The following is a 20,181-nucleotide window of genomic DNA, read 5'->3' on the forward strand; positions in this document are numbered from 1 at the left end:
CTAGAGGGTAGGGATCGGATACAGAGGGACCTAGACAAATTAGAAGATTGGGCCGAAAAAAACCTGATGAGGTTCAACAAGGACAAGTGCAGAGTCCTGCACTTAGGACGGAAGAATCCCATGCACTGCTACAGACTAGGGACCGAATGGCTAGGTAGCAGTTCTGCAGAAAAGGACCTAGGGGTCACAGTGGACGAGAAGCTGGATATGAGTCAACAGTGTGCTCTTGTTGCCAAGAAGGCTAACAGCATTTTGGGCTGTATAAGTAGGGGCATTGCCAGCAGATCGAGGGACGTGATCGTTCCCCTTTATTCGACATTGGTGAGGCCTCATCTGGAATACTGTGTCCAGTTTTGGGCCCCACACTACAAGAAGGATGTGGAAAAATTGGAAAGAGTCCAGCGGAGGGCAACAAAAATGATTAGGGGTCTGGAGCACATGACTTATGAGGAGAGGCTGAGGGAACTGGGATTGTTTAGTCTCCAGAAGAGAAGAATGAGGGGGGATTTGATAGCAGCCTTCAACTACCTGAAGGGGGGTTCCAAAGAGGATGGAGCTCAGCTGTTCTCAGTGGTGGCAGACGACAGAACAAGGAGCAATGGTCTCAAGTTGCAGTGGGGGAGGTCCAGGTTGGATATCAGGAAAAACTATTTCACTAGGAGGGTGGTGAAACACTGGAATGCGTTACCTAGGGAGGTGGTGGAGTCTCCTTCCTTGGAGGTTTTTAAGGCCCGGCTTGACAAAGCCCTGGCTGGGATGATTTAGCTGGGAATTGGTCCTGCTTTGAGCAGGGGGTTGGACTAGATGACCTCTTGAGGTCCCTTCCAACTCTGATATTCTATGATTCTATGATTCTAAGTATAAGCCAGTCCTGGCAACCCCATTAAAATGGGGTCACGACCCACAGTGGTGTCCCAATCCACAGTTTGAGAACTGCAAAGCTAAATAATGTATTTCTTCTATTTCCTCTTCCCGACTCTTTCAGTGGGAAGGTCTGAAGGTCCAAGTTTGGACACTGCCAAATACAGGGCATATATGGGAGGCCTTTCACCTTGGCAAGGCAGGAACCAAGTCCTACACTCTCCAGTCATTATAGATATTAGGGTTTTAGGCCTCCATTTCCTACACATAATCCCTTTAACTTCCTAACCTACTAATACGTAGCTCACCAGGTTCACAACATAATCCCTGGAACATACCCTAGTAATCAGATTCGTGTGATATTCTCTGAGCTGAGATCTCCCATGGCAAGTGACCCTCTAGACTGGCTCAAACTTACTCCATCATTTGCAGACAAATTTGTTGTTCTACAAATCCCACTAATACCATGTAATACAGGTAGATAGGGCCTAATCCAAAATCCACCAATCGTTGGGACTCTTTTCATTGACTTCAATGGGCTTTGGCTCAGGCATCTAGACAGGTACACACACAGAATAAAACTTCAGATAGATGTGTCAGAGAGATAAGAGGCAGAAATTCACATTTTGATTTGACATGAGGCTTCATAACTTTGAAAAGGTCATTATTGGTACACATTGGAGTCTCTCTTGTTTTAGGCCTTTGGAAGCGGAACAACTATTCCAGAATAAAGTCACTTTTATTTCAGAATCCAGTAACCATACAGGGAGTTATTCCAGAATAGCTACCGTGGAATAATTATTCCGTTATAGCTATGTTGGCCAATAGCCCTGTGTAGACAAGCACTTGTATTTGGACTGTAGACTCTTTGGGGCAGGGACTGTCGCTTCTTAGGTGTTTGTTTAGCAACTAGCACTGTGGGTCCCTGCTCTATGTTTGAGGCTTCTAAGTGCTACCAGAATACAAATAATAACAATAATGTTTGTGACATGGTTAGGTCTGAGCTGTACAAGACACTAATGTGGAGAGAGTCTCTCCCAGAAGATCTCATGATCTAGAAGACAGACATGGGAGAAGTAAGGACACGCTGGGAAATCCAAAGAAGAGAACACTTTTTAAAAACACCACCACCACCTAGCCTTTATATTGCACTTTACAGTTGTAGATCTAAAAGCACTTAACAAAAGAAGTGATCATCATTATCCCCATTTCAGAAATGAGAAAGCTGAGGCACAGGGAGTTGAAATGACTTAGAATAATAGAATAGAATCATAGAATATCAGGGTTGAAAGGGACCTCAGGAGGTATCTAGTCCAACCCCCTGCTCAAACCAGGACCAATTCCCAACTAAATCATCCCGGCCAGGGCTTTGTCAAGCCTGACCTTAAAAACCTCTAAGGAAGGAGATTCCACCACCTCCCTAGGTAACCCATTCCAGTGCTTCACCACCCTCCTAGTGAAAAGGTTTTTCCTAATATCCAACTTAAACCTCCCCCACTGCAACTTGAGACCATTACTCCTTCTTCTGTCTTCTGGTACCACTGAGAACAGTCTAGATCCATCCTCTTTGGAACCCCCTTTCAGGTAGTTGAAAGCAGCTATCAAATCCCCCCTCATTCTTCTCTTCTGCAGACTAAACAATCCCAGTTCCCTCAGCCTCTTCTCATAAGTCATGAGCTCCAGCCCCCTAATCATTTTTGTTGCCCTCCGCTGGACTCTTTCCAATTTTTCCACATCCTTCTTGTAGTGTGGGGCCCAAAACTGAACATAGCAGGGCTGCCCAGAGGATTCAGGGGGTCTGGGGCAAAGCAATTTTGGGGGCCCCTTCCATAAAAAAAAAGTTGCAATACTATAGAATACTATATTCTCGTTGGGGACACTGTGGGGCCCGGGGCAAATTGCCCCACTTGCTCTCCCCCCCCCCCCCCCCCCGTGGGCAGCCCTGGGACACAGTACTCCAGATGAGGCCTCACCAATGTCGAATAGAGGGGAATGATCACGTCTCTCGATCTACTGGCAATGTCCCTACTTATACAGCCCAAAATACCGTTAGCTTTCTTGGCAACAAGGGCACACTGTTGACTCATATCCAGCTTCTTGTCCACTGTAACCCCAAGGTCCTTTTCTGCAGAACTGCTGCCTAGCCACTCGGTCCCTAGTCTGTAGCAGTGCATGGGATTCTTCCGTCCTAAGTGCAGGACTCTGCACTTGTCCTTGTTCAACCTCAGATTACCCAGCAATCCAATGGCAGAGCTGGGCATCGAACAGCCAGTCTCCTGAATCTCAGTTGAGTGCTCTAGCCACAATAATGAGATGGAGAAGAAAATTATGTTATTTACCCAAGGAATTAAGGTTTTTCAAATTCTAAAGAAACGGGATGTCAGTGGAAGAAAAAGACGGTTACTCACCGTTGTAACTGTTGTTCTTCGAGATGTGTTGCTCATATCCATTCCATTAGGTGTGTGCGCGCCGCGTGCACGATCGTCGGAAGATTTTCTACCCTAGCAACACCGGCGGGTCGGCTGTGGAGCCCCCTAGAGTGGCGCCTTCATGGCGCTGAATATATACCCCAGCCGACCCGGCGCCCCCTCAGTTCCTTCTTGCCGGCTACTCCGACAGTGGGGACGGGGGGCGGGTTTGGAATGGATATGAGCAACACATCTCGAAGAACAACAGTTACAACGGTGAGTAACCGTCTTTTCTTCTTCGAGTGCTTGCTCATATCCATTCCATTAGGTGACTCCCAAGCCCAACTTAGGTGGTGGGGTCGGAGTGAGACATTGCTGTGTGCAAAACCGCTGATCCGAAAGCAGCATCGTCCCTGGACTGCTGCACTAGTGCATAGTGCGCTGTAAATGTGTGGACTGATGACCAAACCGCAGCTCTACAAATGTCCTGGATCGGAACTTGCGCCAGGAAAGCCGTCGAGGAAGCTTGGGCCCTCGTGGAGTGAGCGGTGAGGTGCGGTGCTGAGACACCTGCCAGGTCATAGCAAGTCCGGATGCAAGACGTAATCCATGAGGATAGGCGTTGTGAGGAGACCGGTGAACCTTTCATTCGGTCGGCCACTGCAACGAAGAGTTGCGTCGTCTTTCTAAAGTGCCTTGTGCGGTCAATATAGAAGGCCAGGGCCCTGCGTACGTCCAGAGAATGCAAACGTTGATCCTGGCGAGTAGCATGTGGTTTAGGATGAAAGACCGGGAGAAATATATCCTGGTTGATATGAAATGGAGAAACCACCTTAGGGAGAAAGGCAGGATGTGGGCGGAGCTGCACTTTATCCTTATGAAAAACTGTGTAAGGGGGCTCGGATGTAAGCGCCCTGAGTTCAGAAACGCGCCTTGCTGAGGTGATGGCTACGAGGAAGGCTGTCTTCCAGGATAGGTACAGAAGTGAACAGGTGGCCAGTGGCTCGAATGGAGGACCTGTGAGCTTGGAGAGAACCAGGTTGAGGTCCCACGTCGGAACGGGCTGACGTTGTTGTGGGTACATCCGGTCTAAGCCCTTGAGGAATCTAACGACCATCGGGTTAGAGAATACCGAAGACGCGAGTTCCCCTGGATGAAAGGCCGATATAGCGGCCAGGTGAACTCTAATTGAAGATATCGCCAACCCTTGCTGTTTTAGGGAGAGGAGATATTCCAATATGAGAGGAATAGGCGCCTGTAACGGGGACGTGGCTCGTTGTTCGCACCAACAGGAGAACCGCTTCCACTTGGCCAAGTATGTGGTCCATGTTGAGGGCTTCCTACTGCTCAGCAGAATCTGTTGGACAGAGTGCGAGCACTGCTGCTCTGCCTGGGTGAACCATGGAGCAGCCACGCCGTGAGGTGGAGTGATTGCAGGTCGGGGTGACGCAGGCGGCCGTGGTCCTGAGAGATGAGATCCGGGCATAATGGAAGCGGGATCGGTGTCTGAACCGAGAGCTCCAATAGCGTGGTGTACCAATGTTGTCTCGGCCACGCTGGGGCGATCAGAATCACCTGTGCCTGGTCTCTGCGCAATTTGAGCAGTACCTTGTGGACCAGAGGAAACGGAGGGAAGGCATAAAACAGGTGGTCTTTCCAGGGAAGGAGAAACGCATCCGAGAGGGAGCCCGGAGCTCGACCTTGCAGGGAGCAGAACACGTGGCACTTCCTGTTGTCTCGAGATGCAAACAGGTCTATCTGGGGAAACCCCCACTTCTGGAAAACGGAATGTATGATGTCCGGACGGATAGACCACTCGTGTGTTTGAAAGGACCTGCTGAGTCGGTCCGCCAGAGTGTTCTGGACTCCAGGGAGGAACGATGCCGTGAGATGGATTGAGTGGGCGATGCAGAAGTCCCACAGGCGAATGGCCTCTTGGCATAGAATTGACGAACGTGCTCCTCCTTGCTTGTTGATGTAAAACATGGCAGTGGTGTTGTCGATGAGAACTAACACACAGCGGCCACGTAGGAGATTGAGAAATGCCTGGCACGCCAGGCGCACCGCCATCAGTTCCCGAACATTGATGTGCAGGGCTATCTGGGGTGCAGTCCACAGGCCCTGGGTATGGTGTTCGTTGAGATGGGCGCCCCAACCCAGGGATGAAGCGTCTGTGACCAGGTGCAGAGAGGGTTGTGGGGCGTGAAACGGCATCCCCTCGCAAACCACCTTGTGGTCTAGCCACCAGGAGAGGGAGGTCAGGACCGAGTTCGGGACCGTGACCACCATGTTCAGGCTGTCCCGATGTGGGCGGTATATTGATGACACCCAGGTCTGGAGTGGGCGAAGCCGAAGTCTGGCATGCCTGGTTACGTACGTGCAGGAAGCCATGTGACCCAGCAGGGTAAGGCACGACCTCACCGTGGTAGTTGGGAAGGCCTTGAGTCCTTGAATGAGGCTCGTGATGGTGCAAAAGCGATTGTCTGGCAGGATGGCTTGTGCACGTCTGGAGTCTAGAACCGCGCCGATGAATTCTATTCTCTGGGTAGGTTCTAGAGTGGATTTGTCCTTGTTGAGTAGGATACCCAACTTGTTGAATGTGTGCACTATTATGTGGACGTGATCTCGAACTTGTTCTTTGGTGCGACCGCGTACCAGCCAGTCGTCTAGGTACGGGAACACCTGTATCCCTTGCCGACGAAGGTACGCTGCCACGACAGCCATACATTTCGTGAACACCCTTGGGGCCGAGGATAGGCCGAAGGGAAGGACTGCAAATTGGTAGTGCACCTTGCTTACCACAAATCGCAGGAAGCGTCTGTGAGGCGGGTAAATTGCAATGTGAAAGTATGCGTCTTTCATGTCGAGGGCGGCGAACCAGTCTCCAGGATCGAGGGAAGGGATAATGGCCCCCAGAGAGACCATGCGGAACTTCAACTTTACTACGAATTTGTTGAGTCCGCGCAAGTCCAAGATGGGTCGCAGACCTCCTTTGGACTTGGGAATGAGAAAGTAACGGGAATAGAATCCCCTGCCCCTTAACTCCACTGGAACCTCCTCTATGGCCCCCATAGCAAGGAGCGTGGAAACTTCCTGTATAAGAAGTTGCTCGTGAGAAGGGTCCCTGAAGAGGGACGGGGAAGGGGGGGAGAAGGGGGGAATTGAAGAAAACTGGATAGCATATCCCCTGTCCACCGTGCGAAGGACCCAACGGTCCGAGGTTATAAGGGACCAGGCATGGTGGAAATGGGAAAGGCGATCCCGAAAGGATGGGGCTGGATCCTGGGGGATGACTGGGGCGCCGTCCTCGACCGCACCTTCAAAAGTTCTGCCTGGGGCCTGAAGGTGGTCTAGGTGGCCCCTGGTTCTGACCAGGTTGAGGGCCGGTCCACCTTCTTCTACCACCTCGTCCTCACCTCCGGGCCGAGTCCTGTCTCTGACGAGGCGGGGGGGGGTAGAAGCGCTGAGGCTGCGGTCTAAATGGCCTGCGCTGAGGGCCCACAACATGCATCCCTAAGGAACGCATGATCGTCCTGGAGTCCTTGAGGCTCTGCAGGCGAGAGTCCGTCTTTTCTGAAAACAACCCTTGACCTTCGAAGGGTAGATCCTGCAGGGTTTGCTGCAGTTCCTGAGGCAGACCCGAGACCTGGAGCCAGGAGATCCTCCGCATAGCGATACCTGAGGCCAGGGTTCTCGCAGCAGAGTCCGCTATGTCTAAGGAGGCCTGTAAGGAGGTCCGAGCCACCTTCTTACCCTCCTCTACCAGGGCTCCAAACTCCTCCCTGGACTCTTGGGGAACCAACTCCTTGAACTTCCCCATAGAGTTCCAGGAGTTAAAGCTATAGCGGCTCAAGAGCGCCTGCTGGTTAGCCGCTCTAAGTTGCAGCCCTCCGGCTGAGTAAACTTTACGGCCGAATAAATCGAGGCGCTTAGCCTCCTTTGATTTGGGCGCTGCGGCCTGCTGACCGTGGCGCTCCCTTGCGTTCACTGATGCCACCACCAGTGAACACGGCTGGGGGTGGGTATACAAGTACCCGTAGTCTTTAGACAGGACAAAGTATTTCCTTTCCACCCCTCTCGCTGTGGGTGGGATAGAGGCAGGAGTCTGCCATATCGTAGAAGCATTGGCCTGTATCGTGCGGATCAGGGGTAACGCCACCCTCGATGGGGCATCCGCTCCGAGGATATTCACGATCGGGTCGTGCACCTCCACTATCTCCTCCGCCTGCAGGTCCATATTACGGGCCATCCTGCGCAGAAGATCCTGGTGAGCCCGAAGATCTATTGGAGGTGGACCTGTGCACGATGTGCCCGCCACTGCCTCATCCGGAGAAGAAGAGGAAGATGCCTCCGGTGGAACAGGATCCAAGGGCTGGTCCTGGTCTCCCTGTTCCTGGGCCGGAGCATCACCTGCGCCTGGGTCCAGGGCGTCAGGTGGTGCGGACACAGAAGCCTCCATGCCCCCTGGCGGAGGCCGAGAAATGGTGGACTCCGGGGCCCTTCTGACGGAGTGACCAGAGCGAGAGGTCGAAGCAATTGGAGCCCCTTGCGCCTGATGGTACGCCCACGGGGTCCAAAACGACCAGTGAGATGGGCCATGAGAATGGTCCTCTGCCGTGTCCTGCCAATGGCCCAAGTCCTGTTCCTCGGCTTGCCCCTGAGGGGGGTATGCCGATCTCGAGAGGTCCTCCGAGGAGCGAGACACCGATCTCGATGGCCACGGCGGTGCCGAGAGCGTCGAGACGATTCCCGTGGGCTGCGGTGCCGCACGGTGCCGGTCCGGAGATGATCTATCTCTACGCGGTGCCGGCGATCGGTGCCGGGACCGCGACCGGTGCCGATGACCTCGTCGGTGCCGGGAGTCGGACCTGGACCTCGACGAGGACCTGGAGTATGCCCGGTGCCGGGAGCGGCCTCTCGACGTCGAGCGTCGACCGTAGCGGTGCCGAGAACTACGTCTCGACGTTGATCGGTGCCGACGATCATAGCGGTGCCGAGACGTAGAGCGGTGCCGCGAAGAAGATCTTGGCCGCGAGTACGACCGGTGCCGAGGTGATATTCGGCGCCGGGACTGCGAGCGGCGTGGGGACCTGCTTCGGGACCTGGATCGGTGCCGAGGTTCCAGCCCTTGCGATGGAGGGCGCATCAAGGCAGGTTTCCCCCTCGACTGGACCGGGCGAGTCAACGGTGCCGTCGGTGCCGGTGGTTGGGGCGGTGCCGGCTCCGTGAGAGCTATTAAGTCTCTCGCCGCCGCGAAGGTCTCTGGAGTCGACGGGAGGCACTGTATCACCGCCGGCCTCGGTGGAGACGCTATCTGCACCGGACTCAACGGCCTCGGCGCCGGAGTCGACGGTGCTGGAGGCATCTGTTTTCGGTGCTCCACCGGCGGACGCGGCTCTACCCCCGGCACTGGGGGAGCCGGCGTCTTCGGCACGGAGGTCCCCGTCTTATGGGCTTTTTTATGCCCTGGGGATAATGACCGGCGCCGAGGCACTTGCTGTGCTTGCGGTGCCGACGAGGTCCGGTGCCGGGGAGGCTTGTCCGACGCCACTCGCGTGGTCGTCGTAGCCGGTGCCGCCGGGGCACTGCGCACCGAGGCGCTAGGTGCCGGGGCCTGGCTTGTAGATGGAGCGTCCGGACTAAGTGCTGCCTCCATCAGGAGTTGCCGGAGCCGAAAGTCCCGCTCCTTCTTGGTCCTTGGTCTGAAGGCCTTACAGATCTTGCACTTATCTGTTTGATGGGACTCTCCCAGGCACTTCAGACAGGAGTCGTGCGGGTCGCTCGTGGGCATAGGCTTAGCGCAGGAGGCGCACTGCTTGAAGCCGGGAGCGTTGGGCATGAGCCCGGCCCCGCGGCCGGGGGAGAAAGGGGGAGACGACCCCCTTAATCCCCTGAACTACAATAACAACTTTAAAACTATTTAACTATTTAACTATAAACACTAGAACTACAACTATAACTATAACTAAGCTAGGGAGAGTGGAGAACAGCTAAGCAGCGCTCCACAGTTCCAACGACCGTCAGGGGCGGTAAGAAGGAACTGAGGGGGCGCCGGGTCGGCTGGGGTATATATTCAGCACCATGAAGGCGCCACTCTAGGGGGCTCCACAGCCGACCCGCCGGTGTTGCTAGGGTAGAAAATCTTCCGACGATCGTGCACGCGGCGCGCACACACCTAATGGAATGGATATGAGCAAGCACTCGAAGAAGAATAGAGACTTTAATGAGAACCAGGCCAAAATCTATTCTCAGTTATGATCATGCAGTCCCACTGGCATTGGGCTCAGGAGAGGTAATTTAATGCCAGAAAAGGTACATGAGACAATTCTGATATGACAGCATTTTAATGTTCACTTTGCACTGATGGAAATGATGCCACAAAGTTCAGGGTAATGGAGACTCAGATCCGACGGATTTTTAAAAAAGCATTTTTCAATCTGTTTACAGAAGAGGGTGAAGACAATCCAGAAAAGCTAGATTATTTGGCTAAAAACAATTAGCTCCCTGAGTTGATCTCCTCCACAGATTCTCATTCTCAGATTGTGCACTCAGAACAAAAACCTGATACAACTTACAAGTCAACCTTAGGTCACTGTACTACTGGGGAAAATTTTAAAACACTGATCCACACATAGACCCAATGGACAAGAAGAACCAGGATGGGTCTATGGAGAAGTCACATTCAGAGACCATAAATTACAGCTATGTAACCTAGTTTCCCATCATTCTGCCTTCCTTCCTACATTGCCAGTGTGAAATCCTAGGAGTTGTACCATTGATTTCAATGAGGCAAGACTAGAGACATTATTATGATGTCCAAAACAAGAGTTTTAGCACCACCAGCAGCTGTACAGTTTTTCATCCATAGATCTTAAAGCTCTTCACAAGGGTGGGTGGGTGTCATTAGCCTCATTTTGCAGATGGGGAGAATGAGATACAGAGAGAGGATGTGGCTTGCCCAGTGAGTCAGTGCAATGTTGGGAAAAAAAACTTTAGGTCTACTGACTTCTAGCACCCTGCTCATGCCACTACAGCACTGCTGCCCTACCTCAGAATACTGCTAAGCGAGAACAGGTTAAAGCTGGAATTCATAGAAAATGTCTCTCTTTTCAGGGGAGACAATAAAGGCAAAGCCCACTCCCCACAGTAACTGCTGGTGACTTGGAGCCATTTCCTTACCTTGGTACTACTCTCTTCTTCGTCACAATCTAACCCTTGATGAGAGATCTCAGTAGGGCCATTCTCCTGGATCAGGCTGCTTCCCAAAGTCCTCATCCTCTTGCTCTCAGTTGTCAATCTTACTTTCAGGATATGAAACCCAGTGGATATGGACCCAACTTTCAGGTTGACAGGGTCTCCATCAAACAACAAGTTATCTGGGCTGCTGTCTTCCTTAAAGCCAGGGGGCTGGTAATCATCAGGAGTTACTGCACAGGGAAGAGTGTCCTCAGTTGATAGACTAAATTCTAAGCCACTTTAATCTGCAATGATGGACAAATCCAGAACCTAGCCCAAGTAATTAGGCGGGTCTCTGGATAGATTTAATTGGGGTGTGAAATGCAAAGGAAACATCCTCCCCAGGACATCAAAGCTTCTGCAGCCCAATGGCAGGAGAAGTCTCCACAAGTCTTTCTGCAGCCCCCTGTTGCCCAGATATACTTGGGTAACCCCACTATCTTCATATTTTCCCCTCACTTTACATCATCTAGCCAAGCAATGAGGTTGTAGAGGTGCAATTGGGTAACATCTGCTCTACAGAATTTTTATTATTAGTGAAGATACACAAGAAAGAAAGAGACCAGTTTAATCTCAGATTGAAGTTTGTGGGGCTGGCCCGAGGAGGAAAAAAAATCTTTTTATGTGTAACCTTGCAAAGGGATGGTGGTCTAGTGGAAACCTCCTGCTTTGTATGCAAATTAAAATCCTGGCTAATCTCTTACAGAAGTAATAAAAATTCTGTCCTATGATCTATTATGCAAGATGTCAGACTAGATTATCGGAACGGTCCTTTCTGGCTTCAAAGTCTATTAACAGAGCACATTTGAGCTGGAGTCACTGAGAGATAATAAACTTGGAAATCTGAGATGCCATTTATACACTCACTTTCTGGATAAATACCAACCTAGCCAAGTATGTTTGCTCCTCATACTGAGGTAAAGGGAAAGGATGTGTCCCTTTTCCATTGCCCAGCTGTATTTCTTAAAAGTTTGTGACTATTTCCTTAGAAAGCATGTGTCACATCTTTAAGCACTGAATGGCACTATTCTATTTTGCATGCTGTCTCATCACAGCAGCTTTCTGGGTCCAGATTTCATCTTTCTATTCTTTGTTCCCCTTTACCGTGGCATGTGTTGCTCATGGGAATTAACAGGAGGGGAAATCAGCTTGACAGGGCAGACCGTTCTCCACTTACCATCATTGTAGTAGAAGAGTTTCATGGTGAGGGTAATGTCATTGGGAAGGGGCCCGAGGTTCTGCATTAAGAGGTACAGCTTACGAATCAGCAGGATGCTGCCTTTCTTAATCTCTTCACTGCTCACCCCCTTTGCAAAGCTCATTTTGGTGCTGGAGCCAAAACAAAAGAGCAACTAAATCATTAATGTCCAAATCCCAATTAAAAATATTCAGCTCCCACTGGTTTGTCTTGCACTATAGTAACAGAGCTTCAGTGCTTTTATGTAGTCCTAGCATGAATAGGGAAGTGACACAGACATTCAAAAGTGGGAGATGGCATGAAGGAACACAATAGTCCAGAGTTAAGAATCGTGTAATTGACAAGTGAACAGATATTGTAACTGGGGCAATAAACTTCATTATACAAGTGTCGTGATTCACTTGTTTGTACATGACTAAGTTTGGCACAAACAGCCACAATACAAGTGCCTTTCACCTACTTGACTAGCTTCTAAATAATTTTCCTCTAACGAATGGGGGGAATTGGGTGAGAATCACATGTACAGCAAACTCAAAGAGGTTATGTTCAAGTCCGTCCTGTTCTAATTGAAGTGTGTGGAATGCCCTAACTTCAGTCCTAACATGACATGCTAGTCCAGAGATAAAATTTTCAAGAGTGCCTAAGAGACACAGGACCCTAACTCCATTGACTCTCAATGAGACTTGGGCTCCTACGTGTAGTTTATTCACAGAACAGGACATTTTAATGCAGCCTGTAACCTGTTTAGAAAGTCTTTGCAAGCATACAGTCTTGCTACCAAAAGTTACCAAAAGTTGAGATGATTTAAGAAAAGGCTTTTTTCTGGAAAGATAAAAAGACGTAGCCCTAAATATGTCTAGTGAGTAGAGTTTAGTGTCTGTAGGCGAATCTTGAAGCTTACAAAAAAATATTGGTAAGGCAATAAATTGACTTATATGGAAGACCAAAACTACTTTTGGTAAAAAATTTGGATGATGCCTTAGAGTAAATCTGTCCTTATGAAACAAAGTATACAGAGAATCAGCCATCAAATCTTGAATTTTTGTTACCCTGCCAGCCAAGGTGATGACTACCAAACACAAAGTTTTAACAGAGAAGTGATAATGGGAGCAGCGCGAATGGCGAACCGCGGCCACTGCGAGCTGTGGGGAGTCGTGCCTGCGGATGGTCAACATAAACAAAATGTCTTGTGGCCCACCAGCGGATTACCCTGATGGGCCACGTGCCAACGGTTGCCGACCCCTGTCTTAGTGATTGCAGCAGTCATTCACCATACTGCAGTGTCAGACATCCAGTGAGGCCTGCAGAGCTGTCTTGGCCACCAACTGGCCTTCTGTAGCCACTGCCTTCAGTTCATCTATGGTCTCCTGAGGAGGTTTTTCAGACAGATGTAAAACCTTTCCCCTGAAGAAAATTGTTTTAGCTAATAAGTCTTGATTATCAGCTATGCAAGTCTGCAAACTAACAGATGAGTAAACTTTTCTCCCCAGAAGATCCATCTGCTTGCACTCCTTGTTCCTGGGTTTAAGTTTAGGGGGTCCAGGCAGCTTAGAGCTTTCCTAAGTTATCATTACAACCAAAGACCCAGGGCCTGTGTGTGTAACAAAGTAGTCAACCCCCTCAAAAAAGTACAAATGATCTGCCCTCTTAGATGGCAAACTCAAGAATGTCTTTCATTAATAGCCATGGTCCAACAATCCTGGGACACTAGGTGCAGCATGTCAAGAAGTTATGAGACTTCTCCTGGACATTCTCCATGAGACTCTCTAAAGTACCCACCATTCTTTTAAGGAGGTCCTCAAAGGCCCCGACACTGCGTATTGTGGACATATCAGACAGAGTCATGGTCTTGTTAGATGGCCAAGGAATAGGCTGGTCCTCATATTCCTCCATGAGGACATCCTCATTTGCAGGAGCTTCTGATAAGATGAATGAGACTCCCTAAAAGAATCACTAAGGGAAAAGGGCAATTTTACTCTGGATCTTGATGAATCTATTGAAATCCTGGGTGCAGGTGGGCTTCTGAAGGCCTCTCCCTCAGGCTAAAGGGAGGAGTCAATAAACCAAGGGTTCAAGTAAAGGCAGGGGATAACAAATGATTAAACAGGAATGGGAGATGAAGGTCACAGGGTCAAAAGCAGGAAGCCAGAGGGAGATGCTGAGCAGAGAACCCCAGACAGAGCCCACTGCGAACTCTGCGCGGATATGTGTGCAAAGAAGAAGAAAAACCCCACAGTCACAGAATACTTCCACGTCCAGCATCCTCCTCCTGGTATGGTGGATGGCCAGCTTGGCCAGCGCCAGGAAGAAGTTGACCAGGAGGTCTTGCGACTTCATGGGGCCATGGATAGGGTGTGCAGACATCAGAAGGTGCTGGGGAAAGTGCAGCCAGAACCTGAGGAGAAGGTTCTGGAAGAGCTGGAATAGGGGCTGCAGGCTGGTGTATTCGAGACAGATATGCACCAAGATTTCCATCTTGCCACTGAAGGGGCAAGTAGTCCGGAAGGGGGCTGTACCACACCAAATACACACCTGTGCACACGGGTCCATGAAGGAGCCACCAACTAATATTCCCGGCGGGCCGTGGAACCAAGGTGGAATACAGACTGATCCACCAGGGCTCCTCACCCCCCACAGATGGTAGGAGGCCCTGCCACTTGGTGTCGGGGCAGGAGACAAGGGTGAGGAAATTAAAAGTATAGAGCACGAGCATGTACAACTGTGTCCTAGGCATGGTTCAAAAACACAGAGGGGGCGGCCGGAGGGGCTAGCAGGTGCAGGCACTTGATGACAAGGCCCGGAGGGCCAGGGGCAGGTAGGGAGCATCCCTAGGTTGGATCTTGAAACAGATGAATAAGCAGTCGATGGAAGAGGCTGAGGTCTCCACAGAGACCAAGAGGGCTAGGTTTGCAAACCACATGGGAAGGGCATATGGTACCACAAATGTGGAAACCAGGGAACGAGACCTTTCTGAAGCACTCCTTCCAAGGCCATTCACATGTTGCTAGGGGAGTTGGAGATCTCCTAGAAGGGCTCCTGATGCCATGCAAAGATGAGGATGAAAATGTATAAAATTCCTTTCACAGGGGAGCTGATTCCTGAGGTGTAGAAACAGGAAGAGCCTCACATCTGACAGCATGAGAGGTAGTCACCAACACCACAGAGGTTGGACATGGAAAAAATTTCATCTTCGGAACGTTCGGCTGTGGTACCAAAAGAGTCCTGGGTACTGGAGATAAAGGAGAGAAATCTAGCAATGGGGACTCCTGTTCCAAAGTGATAGTAGGTGATGTCAAAGCAACCTTAGTGGATGAAGAAGGCAGCGCCCATGACTCCAAGATATATGGTACTGATGCCCACAGTACCGAGATAATATTGTCAGTCACCGAAGGTATAGGATATAGTATCGTAGCTAAGGAACATGATTCTCCCAGTCTTTGAAGACTCACAATAACAATGTGGTTTCAAAGGAGCCATTTTAGACAAGTTCTTTGTTAGTACTAGGGATGGCAATCGGTGCTGAGCCCTGTCTGGAGATCTTTGTTCTTTCCTGCCTCTTGCAGCAGGAACTACTGATTGACCTGAGGACAACTGACAAGAAAACTCAGAGAGCTTGACAGCAGCATGAAGTCTTCTGAGGACAAAAGATCTATCTCCCAGAGAGATGTCTCTTATAGCTGAAGCACTCATTGAAACTGGTTTCAAAGCCAGAAGAGACTGTTCCCAAGGGGGTACCTCAGACACACTCCACATAGATCTTTCCGTTAAAAATAGTTTTAAACAGGCATCATGACCCCTCTGTATGTGCTTAGAAAAAGAGTTATAAATGGCACACTAGCTAGGGATATGAGACTCCCCTAAACACTTTCTAGATGCATCATTGGCAAGCACAACAGTCTTGCAGGCAGGGCAGATTTTAAAGCTCAGAGACCTGTTCTCCACCATCAGAACTATTCCTTGGTACTAAGGCAAGACTCATAGAAAGCAAAATTGCTTTAATTTGTGTTTGCTTGTTTTAGCAGCAAGCTTAAATAAAACTTACCAAGAAAATACATTAACTCCAAGCTAACTAACTATACCTCTAAAGTACTAAAAGGCTAAGAGGAAGCAGGAGGACACTAAGGGCTGTGACTTGCTACCATGGGCAGTGAGAAAGAACTGAGTAGCTGTTGGGGCTGCCCCTCCTTTTTCACCCTGATGTAGGGGGCATATGACGCAAAAAAGAGGCTTATAAGAAGTGGAAGATTGGACAAATGACCAGGGAGGAGTATAAAAATATTGCTCAGGCGTGCAGGAGTGAAATCAGGAAGGCCAAATCACACTTGGAGTTGCAGTTAGCAAGAGATGTTAAGAGTAACAAGAAGGGTTTCTTCAGGTATGTTAGCAACAAGAAGAAAATCAAGGAAAGTGTGGGCCCCTTACTGAATGAGGGAGGCAACCTAGTGACCGAGGATGTGGAAAAAGCTAATGTACTCAATGATTTTTTTGCCTCTGTCTTCACGCACAAGGTCAGCTCCCAGATTGCTGCACTGGGCAGTACAGCATGGGGAGAAGGTGACCAGCCCTCTGTGGAGAAAGAAGTGGTTCGGGACTATTTAGAAAAACTGGACGTGCACAAGTCCATGGGGCCGGATGCGCTGCATCCGAGGGTGCTAAAGGAGTTGGCGGGTGAGATTGCAGAGCCATTAGCCATTATTTTTGAAAACTCATGGCGATTGGGGGAGGTCCCAGATGACTGGAAAAAGGCTAATGTAGTGCCCATCTTTAAAAAAGGGAAGAAGGAGGATCCGGGGAACTACAGGCCAGTCAGCCTCACCTCAGTCCCTGGAAAAATTATGGAGCAGGTCCTCAAGGAATCAATTATGAAACATTTAGAGGAAAGGAAAGTGATCAGGAACAGTCAACATGGATTCACGAAGGGGAAGTCGTGCCTGACTAACCTAATTGCCTTCTATGATGAGATAACTGGCTCTGTGGATGAGGGGAAAGCAGTGGATGTGTTATTTCTTGACTTTAGCAAAGCTTTTGATACTGTCTCCCACAGTATTCTTGCCACCAAGTTAAAGAAGTATGGGCTGGATGAATGGACTGTAAGGTGGATAGGAAGCTGGCTAGATCGTCGGGCTCAACGGGTAGTGATCAATGGCTCCATGTCTAGTTGGCAGCCGGTTTCAAGTGGAGTGCCCCAAGGGTCGGTCCTGGGGCCGGTTTTGTTTAATATCTTTATTAATGATCTGGAGGATGGTGTGGACTGCACTCTCAGCAAGTTTGCAGATGACACTAAACTAGGAGGCGTGGTAGATACACTAGAGGGTAGGGATCGGATACAGAGGGACCTAGACAAATTAGAGGATTGGGCAGAAAAAAACATGATGAGGTTCAACAAGGACAAGTGCAGAGTCCTGCACTTAGGACGGAAGAATCCCATGCACTGCTACAGACTAGGGACCGAATGGCTAGGTAGCAGTTCTGCTGAAAAGGACCTAGGGGTCACAGTGGACGAGAAGCTGGATATGAGTCAACAGTGTGCTCTTGTTGCCAAGAAGGCTAACGGCATTTTGGGCTGTATAAGTAGGGGCATTGCCAGCAGATCGAGGAACGTGATCGTTCCCCTTTATTCAACATTGGTGAGGCCTCATCTGGAATACTGTGTCCAGTTTTGGGCCCCACACTACAAGAAGGATGTGGAAAAATTGGAAAGAGTCCAGCGGAGGGCAACAAAAATGATTAGGGGTCTGGAGCACATGACTTATGAGGAGAGGCTGAGAGAACTGGGATTGTTTAGTCTCCAGAAGAGAAGAATGAGGGGGGATTTGATAGCAGCCTTCAACTACCTGAAGGGGGGTTCCAAAGAGGATGGAGCTCGGCTGTTCTCAGTGGTGGCAGATGACAGAACAAGGAGCAATGGTCTCAAGTTGCGGTGGGGGAGGTCCAGGTTGGATATCAGGAAAAACTATTTCACTAGGAGGGTGGTGAAACACTGGAATGCGTTACCTAGGGAGGTGGTGGAGTCTCCTTCCTTGGAGGTTTTTAAGGCCCGGCTTGACAAAGCCCTGGCTGGGATGATTTAGCTGGGAATTGGTCCTGCTTTGAGCAGGGGGTTGGACTAGATGACCTCTTGAGGTCCCTTCCAACTCTGATATTCTATGAGGCACATGTACAGCCCCAAGAGGCACGGCCAGCTAAAAGATTCCAGGCTCACGCACACAGGGCACATACACCTACAGTGAGAGCCGAACAAATGTTTGAAGAAGAACAATCCTTATGGTGTCAATATTATGCTGCACCCAAGGGTGGTCATTGGCAGCCAGAGATTGAACGTGGGACCTCTGAATTTCAAAGCATGAGACTATTGCCTGAAGTACAACATCCTGCTCTGTTAGCCCAGGCTGTAGCAGGCTCATCGAATTCTATGTATGGCCCAGCCACCACCAGAGGGGGGCACAGTGCTACACAGAGTGGGGGTGGGATACATCAATCTTGTCCTTAATGCAGCTCTGCTATGTCAAGGTGTTACAGCACATGTACTGTGATATGTAAGCTCATCAGCGCAGGAGTTCAGATCCTGCAGGATGCTGAGTGCCCTTAATTTCCACTGAGTTCAATGGCAGATGAAGCCCTTCAGCACCTCATGGTATTGGAGGGGTGCATGATACAATCACAAAGGAACAGTTTTTGCTTTAAAAATGTTTTGATGAAGCAAATTTCTCACTGTGTATTTTTCACAAATAAAACAAAGCCATTACCTGACGATATCCATCTGGGGACCGTCCTTTGTATACTTGAATTTGAACTGATACAGCTCAGTCACCCTCTAGACATTCACAAAGGGAGCAGAAAAAAAACAAGTCTTTCAGCAACATGTTCCCAAAGAAAGCTCAATAGATTGTGCAGGAAACTCTCTGGTGTCCATGCTTCCTCATTCCTATGCCTGTCTAGCAGGATCAAATTACTGACTAGGCTCCATTTTGATCTCAAAAATCATCTGCAGATTTTTGTCAAACTTTCTTAAAAGAATCAAATGCAAATTCACTTCTGGGCTGAGAAGAAACATGAGAAACTCCAACTCAAAAGGAAGCTGGGGGAGAAAAATCAGGAGCCACTTAAAACAGGAGGCCATAAAGTTAACTAGAGCTTACACTAGTGATGTTATGGTTAGGGCTGGTCGAAAATTTTGCATCCAAATGGTTTTTCAATGGAAAATTGGTTTTTTGACTAAATAATTTTTTTTTTGCAAAAAGTGTCTTCTTTCTGCAGATTTTTTTTTGTAAAAAAAAAAAAAATTAGCCTGAAAACAGAAAAATATCAATTCTGAAATGGTGCCGCAGGGTTTCATGGAAGTTGTAGTTCAGGTGCCTCTTGCTCCCATTTTCTTCTTGGGCCAGGCTCCCCAGCCAGACTACATCTGCATGATGCACCTTGGCCATGCAACTGTCATTGCCAAGAGGGACCTGTGATGCACCCTGGACACACCCTTCCCTTGCCAAGAGGGGACCTATGGTGCATCATGGGAGATGCAGTCCTACCAGGGAACTTATAGAGGTGAATGGGAGCGTGAGGTGTCAGAACTACAACTCCTATGGGACAGCGGCAGCATATCAGAATGAAAATATTTCAGTTTTTGATATTTTGCTGAAAACTCAAAATTTTCTGAGGAAAATAAGAAACCGTAAACAGCTCTGACTAGAACACATTTAAAGAGCATTTCAGTAAGGTTTTGGAGGGGAATAATAATCCCGGCCTTGGTAGTAAATTCTTGCTCTTCTTCCATGAGCAGCATTGGGGGGCTGTGGAACAGTAGTGGATGAGCAGAGGTTCTGTCTTTATAGGACAGATGAAGACATAATGGCTCACGGGGCAATATAGAGCAGGGTGATATTCGCCACTGTACAAAAGGACCAACAAGTGCTCTATGCACCACCTACATCCCAGGGCTGAAGTGGTGAGTAGGCCTTGCAGTGGACCTCTCTGATCAGACTGAAAGTCACCCTTTAACAGTGCTGCTGACAGTTGGTGCATAAAGGAACAGTGTGCATTATCCCCAGCTCCTGCTTCTGGTCTTCAGCAGAGGGGAGCAAGGTCCTACCTATGCCCCTGAGCTACCCAACAAGCATCACTAGATGCATCAGACAGGCCAACAGCCTAGTGTTCAACAGGGGCACTTGATCACCACTCTGCCTGGCATCTGAGTTGGTCTGCTGGGCTGAAGGAATAAGAGAAAGAGGTAGCTTATGTCTCCTCGCTCAACCATGCATACCTGTCAAATCAAAGCAGAATTTAATCCTATGAGCCCATTCTGAATATAGTACAACTCACCCCTACAATTTATTTCCCCCCTAAGTAGAGCTCGACTCCTTCTTACCTGTGGCTCCTTGGGATTGGTGTAAATCTGTTGTAAGAAAGTATAGTGAATGCATCTTTCTCTCTGATAAAATGTAGCAGTGAGAAGTAATCAAACAACTGAATCTCTGTCATGCC

At 49.3% G+C, this 20,181-nt stretch overlaps 1 protein-coding gene across 2 annotated transcripts in view; it reads right to left on the reverse strand.

Annotated features, from left to right (window-relative positions):
* The window catches only part of HORMAD2 (HORMA domain containing 2), a 143,696-nt gene that overhangs the window by 103,438 nt on the left and 20,077 nt on the right, over positions 1–20,181 (reverse strand). For both annotated transcript variants that reach the window (XM_065568149.1, XM_065568148.1), the window contains exons 7-10: positions 20,066–20,092; positions 18,450–18,517; positions 11,683–11,834; positions 10,449–10,696 (exon numbers count right to left, since the gene is read on the reverse strand). In XM_065568149.1, the coding sequence (XP_065424221.1) occupies positions 10,449–10,696; positions 11,683–11,834; positions 18,450–18,517; positions 20,066–20,092 (495 nt within the window). The remainder of the gene's footprint in view (positions 1–10,448; positions 10,697–11,682; positions 11,835–18,449; positions 18,518–20,065; positions 20,093–20,181) is intronic.

This window comes from Chrysemys picta, chromosome 15, assembly GCF_011386835.1.
Source record: "Chrysemys picta bellii isolate R12L10 chromosome 15, ASM1138683v2, whole genome shotgun sequence".
Classification (NCBI taxonomy): Eukaryota; Metazoa; Chordata; order Testudines; family Emydidae; genus Chrysemys; species Chrysemys picta.